The sequence below is a fragment of the Ovis aries genome, chromosome 1 (assembly GCF_016772045.2).
Source record: "Ovis aries strain OAR_USU_Benz2616 breed Rambouillet chromosome 1, ARS-UI_Ramb_v3.0, whole genome shotgun sequence".
NCBI classification, from domain to species: domain Eukaryota; kingdom Metazoa; phylum Chordata; class Mammalia; order Artiodactyla; family Bovidae; genus Ovis; species Ovis aries.
The window spans coordinates 108,062,797-108,086,215 of record NC_056054.1 but is presented as its reverse complement, the minus strand read 5'-3'; the positions used below and the strand labels follow the sequence as shown (position 1 = coordinate 108,086,215).

Below are 23,419 nucleotides of genomic sequence, written 5' to 3'. Positions count from 1 at the left end.
TCCAACTCTCACATCCATACATGGCCACAGGAAAAACCATAGCCTTGACTAGACAGACCTTAGTCGGCAAAGTAATGTCTCTGCTTTTGAATATGCGATCTAGGTTGGTCATAACTTTTCTACCAAGGAGTAAGCGTCTTTGAATTTCATGGCTGCAGTTACCATCTGCAGTGATTTTGGAGCCCCCAAAAATAAAGTCTGACACTGATTCCACTATTTCCCCATCTATTTCCCATGAAGTGATGGGACCAGGTGCCATGATCTTCGTTTTCTGAATGTTGAGCTTTAAGCCAACTTTTTCACTCTCCTCTTTCACTTTCATCAAGAGGCTTTCGAGTTCCTCTTCACTTTCTGTCATAAAGGTGGTGTCATCTGCATATCTGAGGTTATTGATATTTCTCCTGGCAATCTTGATTCCAGCTTATGCTTCTTCCAGTCCAGTGTTTCTCATGATGTACTCTGCATATAAGTTAAATAAGCAGGGTGACAATATATAGCCTTGGCATACTCCTTTTCCTATCTGGAAACAGTCTGTTGTTCCATGTCCAGTTCTAACTGTTGCCTCCTGGCCCGCATACAGATTTCTCAAGAGGCAGGTCAGGTGGTTTGGTATTCCCATCTCTCTCAGAATTTTCCACAGTTTCTTGTGATCCACACAGTCAAAGGCTTTGGCATAGTCAATAAAGCAGAAATAGATGTTTTTCTGGAACTCTCTTGCTTTTTTGATGATCCAGCAGATGTTGACAATTTGATCTCTGGTTCCTCTGCTTTTTCTAAAACCAGCTTGAACATCAGGGAGTTCACGGTTCACATTTTGCTGAAGCCTGGCTTGGAGAATTTTGAGCATTACTTTACTAGCATGTGAGATGAGTGCAACTGTGCGGTAGTTTGAGCATTCTTTGGCATTGCCTTTCTTTGGGATTGGAATGAAAACTGACCTTTTCCAGTCCTGTGGCCACTGCTGAGTTTTCCAAGTTTGCTGGCATATTGAGTGCAGCACTTTGACAGCATCATCTTTCAGGATTTGAAATAGCTCAGCTGGAATTCCATCACCACCACTAGCTTTGTTCGTAGTGATGTTTCTAACGCATCCATGTTGGCTTAGGATTCCAAGGGAAAAAAAAAAGTGTGATGGTGAATCTACAATATCTCGTCAACTAATTTAAAAATTACCATTATCACTTCCACCACAATTTCACTGGAAATGCAGGAGATACCAATTTGATCTCTGGGCGGGGAGGATGCCCTGGAGGAGGACATGGTAACCCATACCAGTCTTCTTGCCTGGAAAATACCATGGACAGAGAAGCCTGGTGGGCTACAGTCCATGGGGTTGAAAGAATTGGACACAACTTACTGATTAAGCAATAACAACAACAGTGTCCAACAAACTTGTCTGGATGCAAAGAGAGGGAGTATAGACTCTACTTCTAAATAAAGGAACTGTCAAAAATTTTACAAACATATGTATTTTTTTAATTGAAGTATAGTTGGCTTACAATATTGCATTAATTTCAGGCGTACAACACAGTGATTTGTTTTTGTTTTGTAGGTTATATTCCATTATAAATTATTGTCAGATATTGAATATAATTTCTGTACTATACAGTAAATTCTTATTGTTTAACTATTTCATGTATAATAGTTTGTATATGTTAATCCCATACTCCTAATTTACCCCTCCCTCCCTCTCTTTCTTGTTTGGTATAGATCACTTTGTATTGTTTTTTCAACTAGATGTATAAGTGATATAAATTGTCTTGATCAGACATTTCACTAAGTGTAGTATTCTCCAGATCCAACCATGTCGCTGCAAATGGCAGTATTTTATTCTTTTTTATATTACATCCATATTTTAAACATCTCCACACACTCACCAACATGAATTCCAATCCATGCCTCCCAACTTCACAGCTGAGTCACGCAGTTGTGTCTGACTCTTTGTGACCCCAAGGACTGCAGCACACCAGCCTTCCCTATCCATCACCAACTCCTGGAGCTTGCTCAAACTCATGTCCATCAAGTCGGTAATGCCATCCAATCATCTCATTCTGTGTCATTCCCTACTCCTCCTGCCTTCAATCTTTCCCAGCATCAGGGTCTTTTCTAATGAGTCAGTTCTCTGCATGAGGTGGCCAAAGTATTTGAGTTTCAGCTTCAGCATCAGTCTTTCCAATGAATATTCAGGACTGATTTCCTTTAGCATGGACTGGTTTGATTTCCTTGCAGTCCAAGGGACTCTCAAGAATCTTCTGCAACATCACATTTCAAAAGCATCAATTCTTCGGCACTCAGCTTTCTTTGTGATCCAACTTTCACATCCATACATGACTACTGGAAAAACCATAGCTTTGACTAGATGGACCTTTGTTGGCAAAGTAATGTCTTTGCTTTTTCACATGCTGCCTAGGTTGGTCATAGCTTTTCTCCCAAGGATCAAGCATCTTTTAACTTCATGGCTGCTGTCACCATCTGCAGTGATTTTGGAGCCCAAGAAAAAAAAGTTTGTCACTGTTTCCATTGTTTCCCCATCTATTTGCCATGAAGTGATGGGGCCAGATGACATGATCTTCATTTTTTGAATGTTGAGTTTTAAGCCAGCTTTTTTACTCTTCTCTTTCACACTTATCAAGAGGCTCTTTAGTTCCTCTTTGCTTTCTACCATAAGGGTGGTATCATCTGCATATCTGAGGTTAATGATATTTCTCTCAGCAATCTTGATTCCAGCTTGTGATTCACCAAGCCCAGCATTTCAACGATGTACTCAACATATAAGTTAAATAAGCAGGATGACAATATACAGCCTTGACATACTCCTTTCCTTGTTTGGAACCAGTCCAGTGTTCCAGGTTGTAACTGTTGCTTCTTGACCTGCTTACTAGAAGTATAAAAACACGCACCTTTCATTAACCAACACTTTTATAAAGGTGTTGTGTTTTTAGCATTTTCAGCATAACTATATCTCTTTGTAGTGTATTAGGTGTAAGTCTAAGAATCTAAAGAATTTCTCCAAATGATATATCATACTGATCCTCACTCATACTCTACTAGCCAAAAATTATTGCCAGTGACCAAGTTCTAGAGCCCTGCTGCATAACTGTTGCATCCATTGTCAAAACCAATGTGTCATATAATCAAAAATTCATTAAGAAGAGAGACACCATGTAAAGTGTTCCTTCTATAACAGAAAAAGAAAGGAAGGGAGGAAGAAAGGAAGGAGGAAAGAAGAGAAGGCAAGAAGAAAATAAAGAAAGCATGATGGAGAACACACCAGACTCTTTTCAGCTCCTGTGATACTCTAGTTTAAGGAGAGAAAGGAACATCATACATGTTGAGTCCTGCCCCAGGCCACAGGCGAGATGCCTTGCAAGACCACAGAAGCAGAGCCCAGGGTCATTTCTGAAGCTGACTGAGACCCACTGTAACCATTGTCAAAAGCTCTTGATTATCAGTAGCAAGGTTCTTGACTCCTAGTTAGGCAAAGATGTCCATTCCAGGAAACACCCTATAGTTTCCCAATCAATCACCTAATGCTAACCTTCCAGCAGGAATTTTCTTTGTCTTGAGGCCATAAGAATTAGCTATTAACCCACAAAAGCGGTCTATTCTCCCTGGTCTGTCAGGAGGTCAGCCACTGTGCTCACAGTGCCCACTTTATCTCTGCTCTTTATTCGTAATAAACTTACTCCTTTCTGCAGTACTTTGTGCCTGGAAATTCTTTTCCAACCTGTGCTTGGACTGCCTCAACAATGCAATCACATAAATACATACAGAAAAACAAAATTTCATAACTGTCATGGGGGGAAAGAATAGAAAGACATTTGTTTAAAGAGGACTTCTTTCTTTTGTAGCCTCAGGATGGCCTCCTCAAAGAAGGGAAACTTCATCAGAGATTTCTCTGTTTCTAATATAAAAATGTCTTTGAATGGTCATAACTTTCTATCCTACTGAGAATGGTCTGTCTCTATGTGTAGAGCATGCTTTCCCAGCAGAGGTGATATCAACCTCAAAGTAGCAAAAATTGGTCCTTGTAGAGGTGGAAAAAATTTTATTTTTTATGTATAAAGCATATATAATAAATACATAAAGATATATAGCATATCTGTGCTATTGCTTCATACAGTAGGGAGGTGGTTTAAAAAAAAAAATCTAAACAGGCCCTTTGGGATGTACTAATGAAATAAATGTCAAGAAATCCTGGTCTAGAGTTTTTCATAGTTTCTTTAAAAAATAATTATTAAATGCCTCCCTGAAAGAGAGAATTGGTAGAGGCACAGGGGATAAGCACGGGCCCTTAAATGTTAGCTGAGGAAAAGACATAAAAGCAAGCAAGAAAACAGAGGAAATAATTACAAATTATGATAAATGCTGTGGAAAAAGGGTACAGAGGCCTGAGATAGAAAATAAGCAGCTGAGACCTCTTTGATTGAAAGGTTAGGGCTCTGGCTTTAAAAACAGAAGTTCTGCAGAATGAGGCCTAACACTGGTAAGGCAAAAGCCTAACTTTTTCCTTTGTAAGGCAAAAGCCTAACTTATGCTTTGTTTGCTGAGGCATCCACTTCAAAGAACTACTTTGAATAAATATGTTTCCAGCCAGTGGATAAGAAAGCAGCATGAAAGCCCATCCCCCAATCCCAGACTTCTTAGTTTTAGAGACATTGGTTGATTTTCATTACTGACAATCTGGGCTTTTTTTTTTTTTTTTTTTTCCCTCTCACTTCTTGTGCTTTAAATTCTGGCTTTTGCGTGTTAAATTCACCAATAAAGGCTGAGCCCTCAGAAACACTAGGCTCTCCCCTCCCCGTCAATAAAAGCAGAACCCCAGGCCTTTGACCTCATAGTGTAGCCTCAGGCGAGACATGTGCTTTCCCGGATCTGTGAGTAATAAACTTTTCTTTTTCAAACTTTCTACCTGCTTATTCCTGAGGGTTGTCAACTGCAAACTGGCACTTGCCATCTACCTCTATGAGGATCAAATCATGTGCTGCTGTGGCTGCCAATTTTCAACACCCTCTGCAAGGAGTTCAGGGTGGAGATCAGAAATGAGGCACTCTGTGCTCAATGAGGGTGGGACCGGCTGGACAGGTCTTCAGATAGATATTTTTAGGAGCCAATTTTATGAGCCTAATTCTTGTATCTGCTCATATCTAGAAAAGCACATGATGATGACTATTCCTTACGACTAGCAGAAAGCTTCACGTGACTAGCAGAAAACTTCTGTGAAAATATATGCTGGATTGTAGATATCCCCCCTTCACCAAAATCACATATATACTGACCTTTCCCCACTGCCTCTTTGGAGAAGTTTCTCAGAGCTCTCTGACATACTGACTCCTGGGCTGCAGTCCTTATTTTGCCCCCCAGTAGAGCTTAACTCACAATTTTCACACTGTGCTTTTCTCTTTTTTAAGTCGACAGGGTGTCTTGAGATCATGATCAGAACCACAAGGTTCTGCGCAGCCACACCACTGGTTATATAGGCTGCGTGTGTGAGTGCTAAGTCCCTTCAGTTGTGTCTGACCCTTTGAGACCCTATGGACTGCAGCCATCAGGCTCCTCTGTCCATGGGATTCTCCACTCCATGTAGTGGGTTGTCATGCCCTCCTCCAGGAGATCTTCCTGACAGAGGGACTGAACCGGTGTCTCTTATGTCTCCTGCATTGGCAGGCGTGTTTTTTACAACCAGCGCCAATTGGGAAGCCCAGTTATAGGCTGAGGTGGGCACAAAACCATTTCTTATTTAATGCTTATTCATTTACCTCTTAATTTGCCCAAATCTGGGAGGAATTTAGGGACAGACCCTTCAGCTAGTCTGTGAATTTTAAAAAAAAGTCCTCTTCAAAAACTTCATGCCAATGTGTATTAGGACAAAAGGTTTTCATGTCTGCTTTGACACTTTGATTCCTTGTGACTCACACTACAAATCATAGTGAGACACCACAGTCTATATTAGGAGCCTCATGCAGAACCAAAAGTTATATGAATTCAAGGTAATGAAGGGTTTTCCATTTTAAAAAATGGAAAAAAAAAAAGTGATTTAAATACTAGCAAATCCATAGCATGACCAAAGAACCCAGCACAACCTTGGAGACAGTTCTCCTAAGAGAGCTGAGCTGTTGAAAGATGACTGTCAACATCTGAAAATGCACAACTGCCGAGGTTGAAATACAAACAACATTTAAAAAGGTAGCTATGGTACTTTTTCAGAACTCAAGGTGAAATATGATTCTTTCACTTCCCCTTTTCTGATTCTTGCAGATCTCCTCTGAGTACCTCCCTTCTGTCTTCTTTGTGGATGGGAAATAAGCCCAGCTTTGGTGAGACAAATTTGCCCTGCCCTCAGCCACGCCAGTTCCCCATGCTTCTGTGGCTGCTGCTGCTGCTGATCCTGGGTGAGTAGATGGGTTGGACTGGACAGTGGCCTCTGTTCCTAATACCAGCCAGGGAAAAACCAAGGAGCTTCTGCCTCTGCTTCCACTCAGGGTTCAGAGACATAGAGCTAGTGTCAATCAAAAGAAAAATGTACAATGTAAATGTGAATTAAGGTTTATTCGGGAACCTAACTGAGGACCATCAACCAGGAGACAGCCTCTCAGCTAGATCTGAGAAACTGCTCTGAAGAAGTAAGGCAGAAGCCAGGATATATATCAACTTTTTTACTGGGAAAAACATGTAGTCAAACATCAAAAGATCACTGCTAATCACAAAGAATGGGAATCTCAAGTTAGCAATTTAAATGCTTTTCGATGTATGGGAAGATGAAAAAGCTGAGTGATTTGAATTTTTTTTTCTTAGTATGCATCTTAACTATCTAAGGATGAGTAAATCCAAAGCACAGAATGTTTTCTGTTTGTTTTTGTTTTTTCATCCTGAATTGTCCTTGGAGCCTACTGCCAGTGGGCAACCGCAGCAGCTAATGGCTTGATCCTTGTAGAACTGGAATAGCAAGCAACAGTTTTTTCCTTACAGTACCCTTTGGAAGGCGTTTCATGATAGATTTATCCCATGGTGCTAAGAACACTTATTCCTATCTAAGGCAAAGATCTCCATGTTAGGCCATTCATGTACTATACCTGGACTAGGCTCTGTTAGTAACTTTAAGTTCTCTGGATCATCTATTTTACTAATCTATTATGATCCAGGAAATGTTATTCCCTTGTTACTTTTTCCCATGTCTAGAGTTGCATGATTACAATTATTCTGTATAGAGTTATATGTGTAATCACTGGACTTTTAGCCATCATTAATTTTGTTGGAGGCTTCATTACACACATTAGGTAATTCAAGAGACAACAATTTTACAAAATAGACAGAATATAAGTAATAGAGCTAGGAACATTAATAGGGTCAGACTAGAGCAGAAAGAGATACAAAGCATAGTTTGAAAACAACAAAGAGAGAACAGATTAAAACGATTCCTATAACTGGGTAGAACCTGGATCACAATAAGCCATAAAGTCCAGAGAGGGGCCAGCTGGAAAAGCCAAATTCTGGAGGATCAGTAGAGAGAAAAAGATAAATGTTTCATATTTGTTTACAAAGGTGTACATTACCAATTGGTTGTAAGTCATAGTGTTAAAGGAAAGGTTTTCTGGAAAACTAAGGATTAAAAGTCAGCAATACTTCAGAAAAAATATAAATTATAGGGACTTCCCTGGCAGTCCAGTGGTTAGAAGTTCACACTTCCAGTGCAAGGTGTGCAGGTTCGATCCTTGGTTAGGGAACTAAGATCCCACATGGCACATGACAGTCGAATTAAAAAAAATATATATATATATATGTATATACACACATATATATATATATATTCAAAAGCAGAGACATTACTTTGCTGACTAAGGTCCGTCTAGTCAAGGCTATGGTTTTCCCAGTGGTTATGTATGGATGTGAGAGTTGGACTGTGAAGAAGGCTGAGCGCCGAAGAATTGATACTTTTGAACTGTGGTGTTGGAGAAGACTCTTGAGAGTCCCTTGGACTGCAAGGAGATCCAACCAGTCCATTCTGAAGGAGATCAGCCCTGAGATTTCTTTGGAAGGAATGATGCTAAAGCTGAAGCTCCAGTACTTAGGCCACCTCATGCGAAGAGTTGATTCACTGGAAAAGACCCTGATGCTGGGAGGGACTGGGGGCAGGAGGAGAAGGGGACAACAGAGGATGAGATGGCTGGATGGCATCATGGACTCGATGGACATGAGTCTGAGTGAACTCTGGGAGATGGTGATGGACAGGGAGGCCTGGCGTGCTGCGATTCATGGGGTCACAAAGAGTCGGACACGACTGAGGGACTGAACTGAACTGAACTACATATATATATATATATATGCTGCTGCTGCTAAGTCGCTTCAGTCATGTCCGACTCTGTGCGACCCCATAGACGGCAGCCCACCAGGCTCCGCCATCCCTGGGATTCTCCAGGCAAGAACACTGGAGTGGGTTGCCATTTCCTTCTCCAATGCATGAAAGTGAAAACTGAAAGTGAAGTCTTTTGGTCATGTCAGACTCTTCGCAATCCCATGGACTGCAGCCTACCAAGCTCACCGTCCATGAGATTTTCCAGGCAAGAGTACTGGAGTGGGTTGCCTTTGCCTTCTCCATATATATATATATATATATATATACATATATATATTAGCTATTTCAGTTCCATAAATTGATTCTTATTGATCTGGATGAAATTATCATCTTTTTGTGTTTGTTTTGTAATTTCTTACCCAGTTCAGTGGTATGATCTAAAAGTCATCAGAAAACTTATTTGTTAAAAAGTCCATTTTGTGAATCTTCTTAAAGATCTTCATTTTGTAAAACCATCAGAGTAAAACAATGACTGTCTATAAAAGACAACAGATTTTGAATGGCATGGTTAAATATCTGATTGCAATGTAACTGACAAAGGATATACAATATTTTGCAACATACAACATTTTGAGATAATAGTTAGAATGATGACTAATAACATTATACCAGAATATATCAAATTTTTAGAAATTTCATAGAATTTTTGGAATCTCTATGTTAATGACAGATATCCATATAATAAAACCTAAGAAGCTTTATCACCACTTATTTGGAAAAGACTCTGATGCTGGGAGGGATTGAGGACACGAGGAGAAGGGGATGACAGAGGATGAGATGGCTGGATGGCATGACTGACTCGATGGACATGAGTTTAAGTAAACTCTGGGAGTTGGTGATGGACAGGGAGGCCTGGCGCTGTGATTCATGGGGTCGCAAAGAGTCGGACATGACTGAGCAACTGAACTGAACTGAACTGAACTGATTTGACAATATTTCCCATGTATTAATAATTTAACATACCCAACAAACCTAATTAGTTTAATATCTCTCTTTACTTTGAAACATCTCAAAGTTAGCTAGAAGTCTAAAGAACTTCATTTGGAATTTGACTTCGAAAGTTCATCAAAGATATTAAAACGTTTTTAAAATATTTGGTTAAGTAGGACCATAGGTCACAAATTCTTATTCACCCAACTAAAGTGATGATAAAAGATTTTAAAGGCAAATACAGACAGAAAGTTACAACAAATTACTTAAAAGGTAAAGAAACTTTACAATCCATTAACAAAAGCAGATCAATATTTTAAAAAAAACCTCTGTTCTCTGAACATAAAAAAAAAATTCTAGCTTTGTACCAGCTTACTTTTAATATTTAAATTTATTTACTCAAATTTTATTTTAATCTTAGCCAGTCCTGACCATGCACAAAACTCTTTTGAAGCTCGTTTCCCACAAACCTTCTATAACTTTCTTTTTTGCTTTCAGATTTTGCCCAGGGATTTTTCTTTCTTTCTTTCTCTCTGGAATAAAATGACTATTTTTTCCCATAACAAAATGAATGTCCATTCTTTATGTCCTTTTCCTTTTACACAAAGATATTGCCTTTAATAATTTTAGTACTTTAGATTATATATAAATTAGAATTCTTAACTTTTAACCATCAGAGTAAAACAATGACTGTCTATAAAAGACAACAGATTTTAAATGGCATGGTTAAATATCTGATTGCAATGTAACTGACAAGGGATATACAATATTTTGCAATTTACCTTAATTTCTAGTAGACACTAAGAAGTAAGAAATGATGAACTGTCTTTTACATTAGCATTCTGTAGATTGGAAAACATACATATTATTTATGATTCCTAAAAATTTGTGCTTTTTATAAGATATTTTTTAGTGTGGCACCAAAATTTTTATTAATAGTTCCAAGTATCTTTAGTTTCTCTGTAAAATGAAGCCTATATTTTATAATTAATATTTTGTTATTTTATTTGCAAATGATCTGATATTTAATAAATTTTCCTCATTTGAATTCATTTAGAAAAATTCTAAATTTTAAGACATCAAAAATCTGGAAAAAATATTTTGAAGTAGATGTACCATAAAACACAATTATTTCTTAAGTGTTCACCTCAATTCTTACCCCATTTGTATCTATTAAATTAATTTGTTTTCAGCAGTTCTGTTTAGCTTACCCATGAAAACTTTATGAGACATGAGACCAAGTCAGCCATCATCCCAAGCTATTTTTCTTGCTTATAAATTTTATAACAGAGATAATATGATCTTATTTGAATTTTAGTAAACCTAACTGTAATAAAAGTAAGATATATCTGTATTAATTAAACCAACAAACTTGAATATAATACCAAATATTAATTTAATATTGACTATTTCCCAGATTGTGTGAATTTTAAATTCACTTGGGTAAGTTTCTAAAACATTTAATTTGTAAATATCTACTTTTAAGTCAATTAGATAGAGATCTGTTATAAATTTAATTTTGATAATATTATCTGAAGGTAAAGATATATCATCTGTATAACATACTTAGTTTAGTCACTCAGTTGTGTCTGACTCTTTGCGACTCCATGAATAGCAGCACGCCAGGTTCCCCTGACCATCACCAACTCCCGGAGCTTTCTCAAACTCATGTCCATCAAGTCGGTGATGCCATCCAGTTGTCTCATCCTCTGTTGTCCTCTTCTCCTCCAGCCTTCAATCTTTTGCAGCATCAGGGTCTTTTCCAAGGAGTCAGTTCTTCATATCAGGTGGCCAAGTATTGGAGCTTCAGCTTTCAACATCAGTCCTTCCAATGAATATTCAGGACTGATTTCCTTTAGGATGGACTGGTTGGATCTCCTTGCAGTCCGAGGGACTCTCAGGAATCTTCTCCAACACTATAGTTCAAAAGCATCCGTTCTTCCGTACTCAGCTTTCTTTATAGTCCAACTCTCACACCCAAACACAACTACTGGAAAAACCATAACTTTGACTAGAGTGACCTTTGTTGGTAAAGAAATGTCTCTGCTTTCTAATACACTGTCTAGGTTGACCATAGCTTTACTTCCAGGGAGCAAGTGTCTTTTAATTTCATGGCTGCAGTTACCATCTACAATGATTTTGGAGCCCCCCAAAATAAAGTCTCTCACTGTTTCCATTGTTTCCCATCTATTTGCCATGAAATGATGGGACCAGATGCCATGATCTTAGTTTTCTGAATGTTGAGTTTTAAGCCAACTTTTTCACTCTTCGCTTTCACTTTCCTCAAGAGGCTCTTTTGTTCTTCATTTTCTGCCGTAAGGGTGGTGTCATCTGCATATCTGAGGTTATTGATATTTCTCCCAGCAATCTTGATTCCATCCTGTGCTTCATCCAGCCTGGCATTTCACATGATGCGTTCTGCATACAAGTTAGATAAGCAGGGTGACAATATACAGCCTTGATGCACACCCTATTTGGAACCATGTTGTTGTTCCATGTCCAGTTCTAACCGGACATGCTCACAGATGTGTAATAGACATAACTGAGATTGCATAGCTTCATTTTAAAACTTTGTCATGAGGTATTACAATATAAATGTACCAATTTATAAATAACAATTGTTGTAAAAATTATTTGCTCAGATGATGAAGGCTTTTTACTATTTGTGGAAAAGCCTTTGAGATTTGTATCTGTCCTTGATAAATACTTAAGTAGGCCATTAATAAGATTTTGGGTGAGAGAAACTTTCCAGCAGCTTGAGTTATTTTGTTTGCTTTTGTTTTAGACAGGTAAAAAGTGGATTTATTTAGAGAAACACACATTCCACAAACAGAACACAGTCCATCTGAAAAGGCAAGGAAGGCAGTCCTGAAAGAAAGACACTCTACAGAGTGTGGGCCATTTCAGGAGGCAAGAGTGCCAGCAGTTTGAGTTTTTAAAGGTCTCTATTTTCCTTTTTTTCCCTCTTCAGCTTCAGATTTAACCTGATTGATTTAATTAGGCTCAGTCTCAGGTCACTGTGAGTTGTATTTTCTGGTTTGTAGCCATCTGAGGGACAAAGACAGTTGCTTTTAATTCCCCAAAGAACTGGTCTGCTGCCTAAATGATTTTAAAAAGTTGATTTTCCCAGCTATATCCAGCTATATTTTCTTTAATTTACTTTTTAAATATATCAACAAGATGATATTCAGCTAAACTGGAAGTCAAGAGTTCTATATTCTAGAACTTTAAGATTCAATTTATTGTGTCTTCAAAAGTGTATACAAGATATTCAATAAGGACACTCTGTGAGTTGACAAGTTAAACATAGCAATCTATCCTAGAGAAAAAAAAAATATATTGCTTTTATTAGTCCCTGAATATTAGCCCCAGTTTTCACTTTATACTGTGTGGGCTCAGGTAACTCTATTGGTTCCTTTTAGTATGTTTAACTAATACTGCCCAAGGGGCAGATGTATATGCTCCATCTTATAATACAAGGCAAGGGAAGAATTGCTCAGAGATATAATGTCTATCCCACAGTACAATTAGGTGAAAGAGATGTAACCATCTTATTGAAAGCTCATTCAAATACTCCAGTTTTTTTAAGATTTCATCTCAGTTTTATAACTCCTATACCTGTAACTTTAGCCTCCCTCCGTCAGGACCCCATCAACAAGTCTTGGTCTTAAAAGGAGTCCTGAAACTTTCCTTTTTATCACCTTGGCCATTTAATCCATTTGTGTGTAAAAGGTTTTTGGCCTCCCAGTGAGGGCTCAAGCCCAGGGACACAGGCCCTTTTGTCAGTCTTAACTTGATTAATTGATCTCACTGTTGTCCCAAGTAAATGCTAGTCAGGTATCTCAGCATAATTTTCTTCCAGCCTTTAAATTTTGTTTTAAAACAGAAATAAGTAGAGTGAACTACACTGTTGCAGGGACCAACTGGGGGGTCCCTTTGGTCTATCCAACCTCAGGTAGTGTTAACTTAAAACCTTTGTTTTAATCCCATCAACATCTATTTTATTTATCTCATTTCCTGATAACCATCTAAAGATTTCCATCCTGTTGATATAAGCCCTTTTAAAATTTCCACCTTGTTAGAAAGAAGTCTCTTGACTTTCCCCTCAGTTTCTTATTTCTCTATTAATCTACCTAACTTACATTAATTAAGCTAATTTTTTATTAACATCTTTAAGGCTCTTTGAAGGGAAGCTGAGGCCACAAATAAAGCTTCCCCAAACAGTTTTTGTTTGTTCCTTTAAACTAAGGGAGTTTTTAAGATTAGTTGTTACCTATGCATAGTATTTTTCATAGGCAACAATAGAACAGCTCTTTAATTTCAGAGCTCTCTAAAAATTTACCAGTTTAGAAGTTTCTCCTATTTAAAGAATCCATTGTCTGGCCATTGATGAAGAGTATCTCCTGAGCATGCTAAGTTGCTTCAGTTGTGTCCGACTCTTTGTGACTCTCTGGACTGTAGCCCACCAGGCTCCTCTGTCCATGGGATTTTTCAGGCAAGAATACTGGAGTGGGTTGCCATGCCCTCCTCCAGAGGGATCTTCCCAACCTCGGGATTAAATCCTCATCGCTTATATCTCCTGCATTGGTAGGTTGGTTCTTTACCGCTAGAGCCACCAGGGAAGCCCTGAATAGTATCTAAATACTGACTCAAACCACTAAGACACAAGAGGCATTCTAAGAAGAGAACACAAAGGATGCAGCCTTCACGAGATACAGAAGGTTTATTCCCCCAAACAGTCTAAGACATTAGTGCCTTTGTTGTACAGGTAGACACAGCAAAGATTGAAATGACAAAGGCCCTTTATGGGCTAGGATTCTTTTTTTTTTTTTTTTTTTCTTTCTTTCTTTTAATTGAAAGCTAATTACTTTACGATGTTGTGGTGGTTTTTGCCATACATTCACATGAATCAGCCACGGGTGTACATGTGTTCCCCATCCTGACCCTCCCTCCCCATCCTATCCCTCAGGGTCATCCCAGTGCACCAGCCCTGAGCACCCTGTCTCATGCATCGAACCTGGACTGGCGAGCTATTTCACATATGATAATATATATGTTTCAATGCTATTCTCTCAAATCACCCTACCCTCGCCTTCTCCCACAGAGTCCAAAAGTCTGTTCTTTGCATCTGTGTCTCTTTTGCTGTCTTGCATATGAGGTAATTATTACCATCTTTCTAAATTCCATATATATGCGTTAATATACTGTATTGGTGTTTTTCTTTCTGACTTACTTTGCTCTGTATAATAGGCTCCAGTTTCATCCATCTCATTAGAACTGATTCAAATGCATTCTTTTAAATAGCTGAGTAATATTTTATCATGTAAATGTACCACAGCTTTCTTATCCATTCATCTGCTGATGGACATCTAGGTTGTTTCCATGTCCTGGCTATTATAAACTGTGCTGCGACAAACATTGGGGTACATGTGTCTCTTTCAATTCTGGTTCCCTTGGTGTGTATGCCTAGCAGTGGGATTGCTGGGTTGTATGGCGGTTCTATTTCCAGTTTTTAAAGGAATCTCCACACTGTTCTCCATAGTGGCTGTACTAGTTTGCATTCCCACCGACAGTGTAAGAGGGTTCCCTTTTCTCCACACCCTCTCCAGCATTTATTGCTTGTAGACTTTTGGATCGCACCCATTCTGACCGGTGTGAGATGGTACCTTATTGTGGTTTTGATTTGCATTTCTCTGCTAATGAGTGATGTTGAGCATCTTTTCATGTGGGCTAGGATTCTTTATAACAAATTTGCCCAAGAGCTGGCATAACCAGACAAAATGACCCCTTGAAATACCAGTTAATTCCATTGCCTGCCAAATGTACACCATATGTGTACCTTCCCATGGCAGAGACTTAGCTCTCAAAACACAGAATAAAATTCCTAAGAAGCCCATTATATAGAAGTCCTATAGAAGTCCAGATATAACATTTACATCTCAAAGGCACAAGGAGAGAAATGCAAGTTCCTCCTGGAAGGGCTTTGTTACAACCTTTAAGGTCAGAATTTTGAAGATGTTTTATCAGGCTGACTTTCTTCTAATCATTGTTGAAATGTCGAAAGAAGCCTATCTCGACCACTTTAGGACAAGATTTCCAATTAAGCAAGTACCTATAAGAATAAATTCCATAGGGACATAAACAGGCTGGAGTATTAGTTGGAGGCTGACTTTCTGAGGCCCCTCATTTCACCCAGTCTAGAAGGCTCAGTGTCTTTTAACCAGGCTCCCCCAGTACCTTTAAACTGGGGTTGGGGGAGGCGGAGGCTAGATCCCTGTCATATACCATAGAATAAAACTCAGGACCATCAACTAATAATTGGGGAATCTGAGAGCCAGGAGGGACTCATCCAAGTTTGTCTAAGTTCACAGAGGAGAAGAATGGGCGCAAGAGTCCTTGCTGGTATCAGGGCTCCGGATCTTTGTAGAGTTCAGGCAAAGGAATGACGTCTGCTCTGGGTCCCTTTGTGATCACCAATACCATTGAATGGAAGAGAAGCTCATAATGTAAAATTCGAGTCAAGTTCTATTGGCAGCCTTACTGAGCGCTATAGTCTGAAAGACAGCCTCTCAGATAGCTCTGAGGAACTGGTCTGAAGAAGTTAAGGCAGGAGCCAGGACGTACACATGAACTTTTTTGGTGGGAAAAACATATAGTCAAGCATCAAAAGGTTACTGCTAATCACATGAAAGAGAAATCTCAATGATTTTAATGCTTTTCTCTGCATGGGAAGACTTAAGAATCTGGAGTCATTTGAAAATTTCCCTTAGATATGCGTCTTAACTATCTAAGGAGCCAATATACCCAAAGCACAGAATGTCTCCTGTCTTTCTTTATCCTGAATTTCCTGCAGAGTACACTGTCTGTGGGCAACTGTGGTGGCTAATAGCTTGATCCTGGTACAAACTGGAATGGCAGGCAACATTTTTTTCTTTACACAAGAGATGGAAAATGAGCAGAGTTGGGTCGCAGGAGATCTAAAAGACTCTGCATACAACCAGCGTGGCAAATCAATTATATTACCCTTGGTTCCTCAACCAATTTTTTTTTTCATTTTGTAGGAAGTTTGGGTGTTTCTTTCTGTCAAACCCTCTCTATATCTCTCACATAAATAATTATTTTCAAAATTTAGGTGAGTAAGGGAAGATCTACTAAGAAATATGGCTCCCTTCTTGAGACTTGGTGCCATAATTTAACCAGAGATCGAAAAAGGAGGAGGAACAATGTCCAAGTAATGAGGGGAGAATAAACCATTTCTACAAGCCCTTCTCTACATTGCTGAGTTCAGGCTAGAGAAGAGAGGGAAGGAATGGACTATGAAGCTGCTAAAGATGAGCCAGGGTTGTGGATACAAGTGATTCATATTTATAAAGCAAATTACAGGCTATTCTTTTTTTGTTTGTTTGAGGACTACGGGAATCATAGAAGGGAGCAAAGAAATGGGAAGGAAAAACTAAGAGTGGTGGTGGCTGTGTTAATGGAACATTTCTCAGATTGTCTAAGTGAAAAGGTTTGAAAAATTGTGCTCTGTGCTAATCTTTAAATCTTGGCTCCCTCACAGCTCCTGGAAGAGATCAATCAGGTCAGTGTTTCCTTTTCTCTGCTCCTCCCGGTCTCTGGGCATTGGTCCTCCCAGACAGCATTACCTGTCCCCATAAATGAGGCCTGTGGTAATGCACCAACATCAGTGGTGTTGCTACTCTGAGGTCACACCTGTTGCCATAGTGGGTGAGCAAACCCTCCTCTGATCTCTCCTGTCTTCAGTTCTTTCCCTATTACTGAATGCCATAGAGTAGAAGGGAAGAAAATGTTTGCAGAAAGAACGACAGAGGCAGGAAACTGATGTTTAAAGATCCTCGGATCTAATCTCCTCTATTCCCTAAGGCCCCGCCCTCTGTATGTCCAAGCCCGTGCCACTATCAAAGAATACAGAAATAGCTCCTATTCACAGAGGGAAATGCTATGGCCAAATCTTTATATATCTCCAAAAGAAACTCCTGTCATTGAACTGTTTCAATTTCTGGTCCCAATGGTCATTTGCAATTATATACACAAATATGATTATGCAAGCAGTCCATGCCCCTTTGTTAAATCTTTTTTGTGTGTGTTGTGTATCAATTGCTGATTATGTTCACCTTAGGTGGAGAGTTGAAAAATGTTGCCCTCCCCATAGAATCTAAAATTAAGCAAGGTTTAAAAGAATTGTAAGTGAAAAAGATCTTGCTCATTAAATATTAACAACCAAGGAGGAACTGGTTTTTCAATCTAGAAAATACTTCTGAGGTATATACATCCCAGGTTCACTTTTATTTTGACAAGAATGTGTAGGACAAGAGCTTTCAGAATCAACCTACTTACAGGCTCAGTCTTCACCCATCTGTAAATCATATCTCCTGAACTTTTCTGAGCCCATTCCAGGAATCTACACCCCCACTACCATTAGGAAAAAAAAAAAAAAAGATGAACAGATTCTGAGGTATTTCTCCAAGTTAATACCTCCATTTGGAGGTAATACTCCATTTCCAATCCTGTCCCTAATAGGAATTAGTCCAGAAAAACTCCTAGTTGCAGCTGGGCCTTTCCCTATGTTCCACCCACCTCCCATTCACCTTCACCTGCCTTCATCTTCCCTATTTCCTCTTTAGGAGTAACTCCAAAAGCTTTCCTTCTCCTCAACCCTCCATGGTCCACAAACTTCCACAAAGACAAAGTGACTCTCACATGCAGCGATTCCCTTTCTCCAGCCCAAGGAGACATATATTGGTATTATAATGAGAATTTGTTGAATAAAAAATCTGAAGAGATCCAAATAGACAAGACTGGATATTACAAATGCAAGACCCAAAGATCTTCTCTCAGTGACCCCATACATGTGGATTTTTCATCTGGTGAGAAAGGAAAGGGGGTGGTCTCTGAAACTAAACCCCTGGGGGCTGGGGAACTGCAGGGAGCTGAGATAAGATTGTAAATAGGCATAAGAATATTTGATGTACTGACCCCAGTGGGGGATATAAGGAGATAAGGCAGCAGCAGAATGCTGTCCTGTCCATCTTTTCCATCCAGAGAAGTATAAGTCAGAAATCACCAGGTAAAAGGGATTCAAGTCTGAAGAAAGATGAGGTATAAAATTTCTCTTTTAACAATATGCATGGGGATTGCTTAAAGACATTTTCTGGAAATGAGTCCATTTTCCTAGGATAAGGGAGAACTGGGTTTGAGGACCATGTAGAAATGTTAATGGAGGGTATTTTCAGGTGTACAGGATCATAGCTCTTTCTTCATGCACAGAAATGAGAGTTTAAAGAAAGAAGCATCAGGGAATAAACTGAGTGTATTCCTCTACTCTTTGCAGACAAGCTGATCCTTCAGGCTCCACACCCTGTCTTTGAAGGAGATGATGTTGTTCTCAGATGCCAGGCGAGAGAAAAAGCAAAAGAAATAAGTCTTTACAGAAATAAAACACTAATTCAATCAGACTTCACTCTAAAGTCAGTCTCCAGGAACAATGACACATATCATTGTACTGCTCTCATTCAAGGCTTTCTCTGGACATGGAGGAAAGAAATTTCAAAACATCTAACGATTCAAGTTCAAGGTAATGGCTGCCCTCTTGTGGGTAACAGGACACAGCAGGGAACCTGTGTGTAACGATTTAGGGAGTGGCTCATCAATGGGGATTTCATGAAACGCCTCCTGTCCTAGGAGGGAGATGGGAGGTGATTCCACCTGCTTGGGTACTTGTGTTCTATTGGCTGATGCTGAGTGCTCATATGCATCTTTCCAGGATCCCTGAGCTGTGCTACCCTGAGAACTGTGTTTGTTCTTCTCTCTAGAGCTGTTTCCCCCTCCTATGCTGATAGCCAGCCCCTCCTCACCCATAGAAGGGAGCCCAGTGACCCTGAAATGTGAGACGTGGCTCCCTCCACAGAGGTCACACATTCAGCTTCAATTCTGCTTCTTCAGAGAAGACAAGGCTTTGCAGAAATGCTGGAGCAGCTCTCCAGAGCTCACATTACCCACTGTGTGGAGTGAAGATGCAGAGTCTTACTGGTGCCAGGCAGAGTCAGTGACTCCATCTATCAGAAAAAGAAGTTTGAGATCCCAGTTATATGTGCAGAGTGAGTATTTATGGAGTTGCTCTTCCAGAGTCAGAGCTGGGGAGGTGAGAGCAGAGCAATGACATTTCCTGCTGCCTGGGACAGTGAACATAACCAAGAGGAACTTTCTGCTATCCTGATACCCTCCTCACTTCAGGTTCAACACTGGCCTAATGTCCCTAAAACATTCTCTTCCACCTAACTCAGTTAATAGCAATTGTTGATCAATTGCTGGGTCCCCAGCCCTTTGGGGGTGACAGAGCCATACAGCATACATTCTCTCAAGAGTCACAGATAATTAGAAGCACAGATGACCACATGCAGTCTTTGGAGGTCCCTATGCTTCTCTCATTTGTTGACCTAACCATATTCTAAAATAAAAGAGGAAATTAAACATGAACTGGTGTAATCAGAAAAAAACATGGGAAGATGGGGGTGAGACTGGAGAAGAGTCTTAAAGGATAGGACAGGGGTTTGAATTTCAGGATAGAAGTCATATTCTATGGGTTCTGTTTCTTTTGAACAGAAGTAAGACCACTCTTATTTTGTGGTCATTGGTGCACCAAAGATTCCTTAAGTATAGACGTCCATAAAATGTGACTGTTATCAATATTAGGTTTAAGATCAAGAATCCGTCACCACATCCTCCAAGGATGGGAACTGTTGTGTGTGCCGGAACTGTTGTGTTTGCTACCTTTATAATAACACACACAATTAATTCCCTGTTGCTCACTTTGGCCCCCTGCATATTGTGTCTGCTGCTATTGACTTATTCATGGCAGAACCAGCCTTTTCCTTGATCCTGAAGTTTCTGCCATGAGAATCTTCATGTGTCATCTTGTGTCCTCCCAGGAATCCCAGTGTCTGATGTAACTCTAGAGATCCAGCCCCCTGAAGGGCAGCTTATTGAAGGAGAAAATCTGATCCTTATCTGCTCAGTAGCCAAGGGTACTGGGACTGTCACATTCTCCTGGCACAGAGAGGGCACAGTAAGAAGTTTGGGAACAAAGACCCAGCGTTCCTTGTCGGCGGTGCTGCAGATACTCACTGTGAAGGAGAGCGATGCTGGGAGATACTACTGTGCAGCTGACAACATTCACGGTCCCATCCTCAGTAAACTGATCAGAGTCACACTGAGAAGTAAGTTCTCAATTCCTTCTATTCAGCCTCAGTTCACAAACCAGGGTTTAGCTTGCCAATTAGCCATGAAGGTCTTTGGAAGGAGGCAAAGGAATAGAGATGTAAAGATTTAGAGGCTAACTAATGAATGGCAAAGATGACAAAAGTTGAAGACATTTTATGTCTTATAGAGCAAACTGAAAACAGTAGTAGTGATGAAAGCAAAATCATCTAAGATTACTTTTCATGGTTCAAGTGATATATCTATATTTAGGCTTCCCTGGTAGCTCAGTTGGTAAAGAATCTGCCTGCAATGCAGGAGACCAGGGTTTGATCCCTGGGTTGGGAAGATCCCCTGGAAAAGGAACTGACAATGCTCTCCAGTATTATTGCCCCCAAAATCCCATGGGTAAAGGAGCCCCGCAGGCTACAGTCCATGGGGTCATAAGAGTTAGACACAACTTAGCAACTAAACCACCACCAGGCTTTTTGGGTGTGGTTTTGAGTCTGGCACAGCATCAGAGTCCTCTAACGACTCTTTTGTATCTTTCAGTTCCAGTATCTCGCCCCGTCTTCACCCTCACATCTCCTAGGATGCAGGCTATGGTGGGGGATGTGGTGGAGCTTCACTGTGAGTCCCAAAGGGGCTCTCCCCCTATCTTGTACCGATTTTATCATGATAATGTCACCCTTGGAAGCAGCTCAGTTCCCTCTGGAAGAGCAGGCTTCAAATTTTCTCTGACTGCAGAACATTCTGGAAACTACTCCTGTGAGGCTGACAATAGCCTGGGGGTCCAGCGCAGTGACAGGGTGATTCTCAGTGTCACAGGTGAGTAGGATATGCCTACAGCAGTTACAGACAAGAACAGAGTATGTCCTCTCGTTTAGGCTACTTGCTGGTGCGACATTCCATCAGACTCCTTGTTTATCTGCCTCTACCTGAGAGTCCTGGGATTCTTTCTTCTGACTATACATTCAGGAATTTAGGCCATTCCTAATGTTTTTCCCACATTTATTGAGATGATTATATGATTTGTATTCTTCACTTTATTAATATGGCATATCATGTTGACTGATTTGCAAATGTTGAAACATCCTTGCATACATGGAATAAGTCCCACTTGAACATAGTTTACGATCCTTTTTGAAGTATTGTTGTGTTTGGTTTACTAATAGTTTGTTGATTTTTTGTGTCTATGTTATCTGAGATAATGGTCTATAATTTTCTTTATCTGGTTTTGGTATCAGAATGCTGGCTTTGTAAAATGTCAGGATGTATTCTTTTCTCTTCAGTTTTTAAAAAAATATTTTGAGAACAGGATTTAAATCACCTTTGACTATTTGCTAGAATTTGACCTGTGAAGTCATCTGATCCTGTGCTTTTTTATTCTTGGGAGTTTTTGATTATTGTTTTTCTCTTTACTAGTGATTGGTCATTCAAATTTCACTTTTTACGATTCAGTCTTAGAAGGTTGTATGATTCTAAGAATTTGTCCATTTATTCTAGGTTGCCCAATTTGTTGGCGCATAACTGTTCATAATATTCTTATATAATCCTCTGTAGTTTTGGACATTCATTGTTATACCTCCTCTTTTGCTTCTGATTTTATTTATCAAAGCTTTGTCTCATTTTTCTTAGTGAATGTAGCAAAAGGTTTGTCAATTTTTATCTATCTTTTAAAAGAAGTAGGTCTTAGTTTTGGTCACTCTTTTGTATTTTGCTTTCAGTGTATATTTAATTTCTCTTCTAATCTTTATCATTTCTTTCCTCATGCTGACTCTGGGCTTCCTTTGTTCTTTTTCTAGTTCCTTTATGTGCAAAGTTGGATTTCTTTATGTCATATTTTCCTTGTCACTTGTCTTCATTTTTTCATTTCTCCTTTGCTGTCTTGTTTGACCCAATAGTTGTTCCTCAGCATGCTGTTTAGTCTTCACATATTTGTGATTTTCCAGATTTCTTTTTGTGGTTGATCTCCAATTTCATACCATTGTAATCAAGAAAGATGGTTAATATGATTTCAATCTTAAAGTCATTGAGACTTGTTTTGTGTTCCAATACATGGTCAATCCTTGAGAAAGTTCCATGAGCAGCTAAGTATGTGTATTGTACTGCATTTGAATGGAAGGTTCTATATAAATTTATCAAGACTGCCTGGTCTAATGTTTCTTTTAAGGCTGCTATTTCCTTGTTGACTTTTTGTCGGTATGATCTATTCATTAATGTAAGTGAAGTGTTGTAGTTCCCTACTATTATTGTGTTGCTCTCCATTTCTCCCTTTAGGTCTGTTAATAATTGCTTTGTATATTTGGGTGCTGCTGTGTTAGCTACATATCACTGTTTTATCTTCTTGGTGAATTGTCCCTTTTACCATTACATAATACCCATTTTTGTCCTTTGTTAAAGTTTCCTGGTTTGAGGCTTATTTCATTTAATATGAGTGTGGCTGCACCACTTTATTTTGGTTGCCATATGCATGGAGTATCATCTTCTATTACTCTGTCTAGCCACTCTGTGTATTTTGATTGGTGAATTCAATCCATTTACATTTAAGGTGATTATTGATAAAGGAAAACTTCAGTGCTGTCCATTTTATTTTTTAGTGCTCCCCTTTTTATTTTCTGGTTGCTCTATATCTCCTTTTTTTTTTTCCTCTTAAGTTTTGCATGTCATCTCGGTTTTGTGGCTTTCTATGATATTTTTCTCAATTTCCTCTTTTTTTTTTTTTTGGTATCTGCTTTAGATTTATGTTATGTGGTTACCTTGGGGGTTGCATAAAAGCTCTCGCAGATAAAGTAGTTCATTTTCTGTATTCTGGCCTGGAGAATCCCATGGACAGAGGAGCCTTGGTGGGCTACAGTCCACAGGGTCATAAAGAGCTGGACACAACTGAAGCACACTGACAGCATTTTATTTTCATTT

At 39.3% G+C, this 23,419-nt stretch overlaps 1 protein-coding gene across 9 annotated transcripts in view; it reads left to right on the top strand.

Moving 5' to 3' along the window:
• Positions 1–6,282: 6,282 nt before the first annotated feature.
• Positions 6,283–23,419, top strand: part of LOC101112874 (Fc receptor-like protein 3) — a 46,783-nt gene continuing 29,646 nt past the window's right edge. For 5 of the 9 annotated variants that reach the window (XR_009597573.1, XR_009597575.1, XM_060403207.1 and 2 more), the window contains exons 1-7: positions 6,283–6,392; positions 16,845–16,865; positions 17,929–18,171; positions 18,636–18,878; positions 19,117–19,401; positions 20,233–20,520; positions 21,053–21,328. Coding sequence is in view for 7 of the 9 variants with exons in the window: in XM_060403207.1 (XP_060259190.1) it covers positions 6,296–6,392; positions 16,845–16,865; positions 17,929–18,171; positions 18,636–18,878; positions 19,117–19,401; positions 20,233–20,520; positions 21,053–21,328 (1,453 nt within the window). In the remaining 2 variants the exon portion in view is untranslated. The other 4 variants (XM_042256017.2, XM_042256000.2, XM_042256023.2 and 1 more) reach the window with 4 other exon arrangements.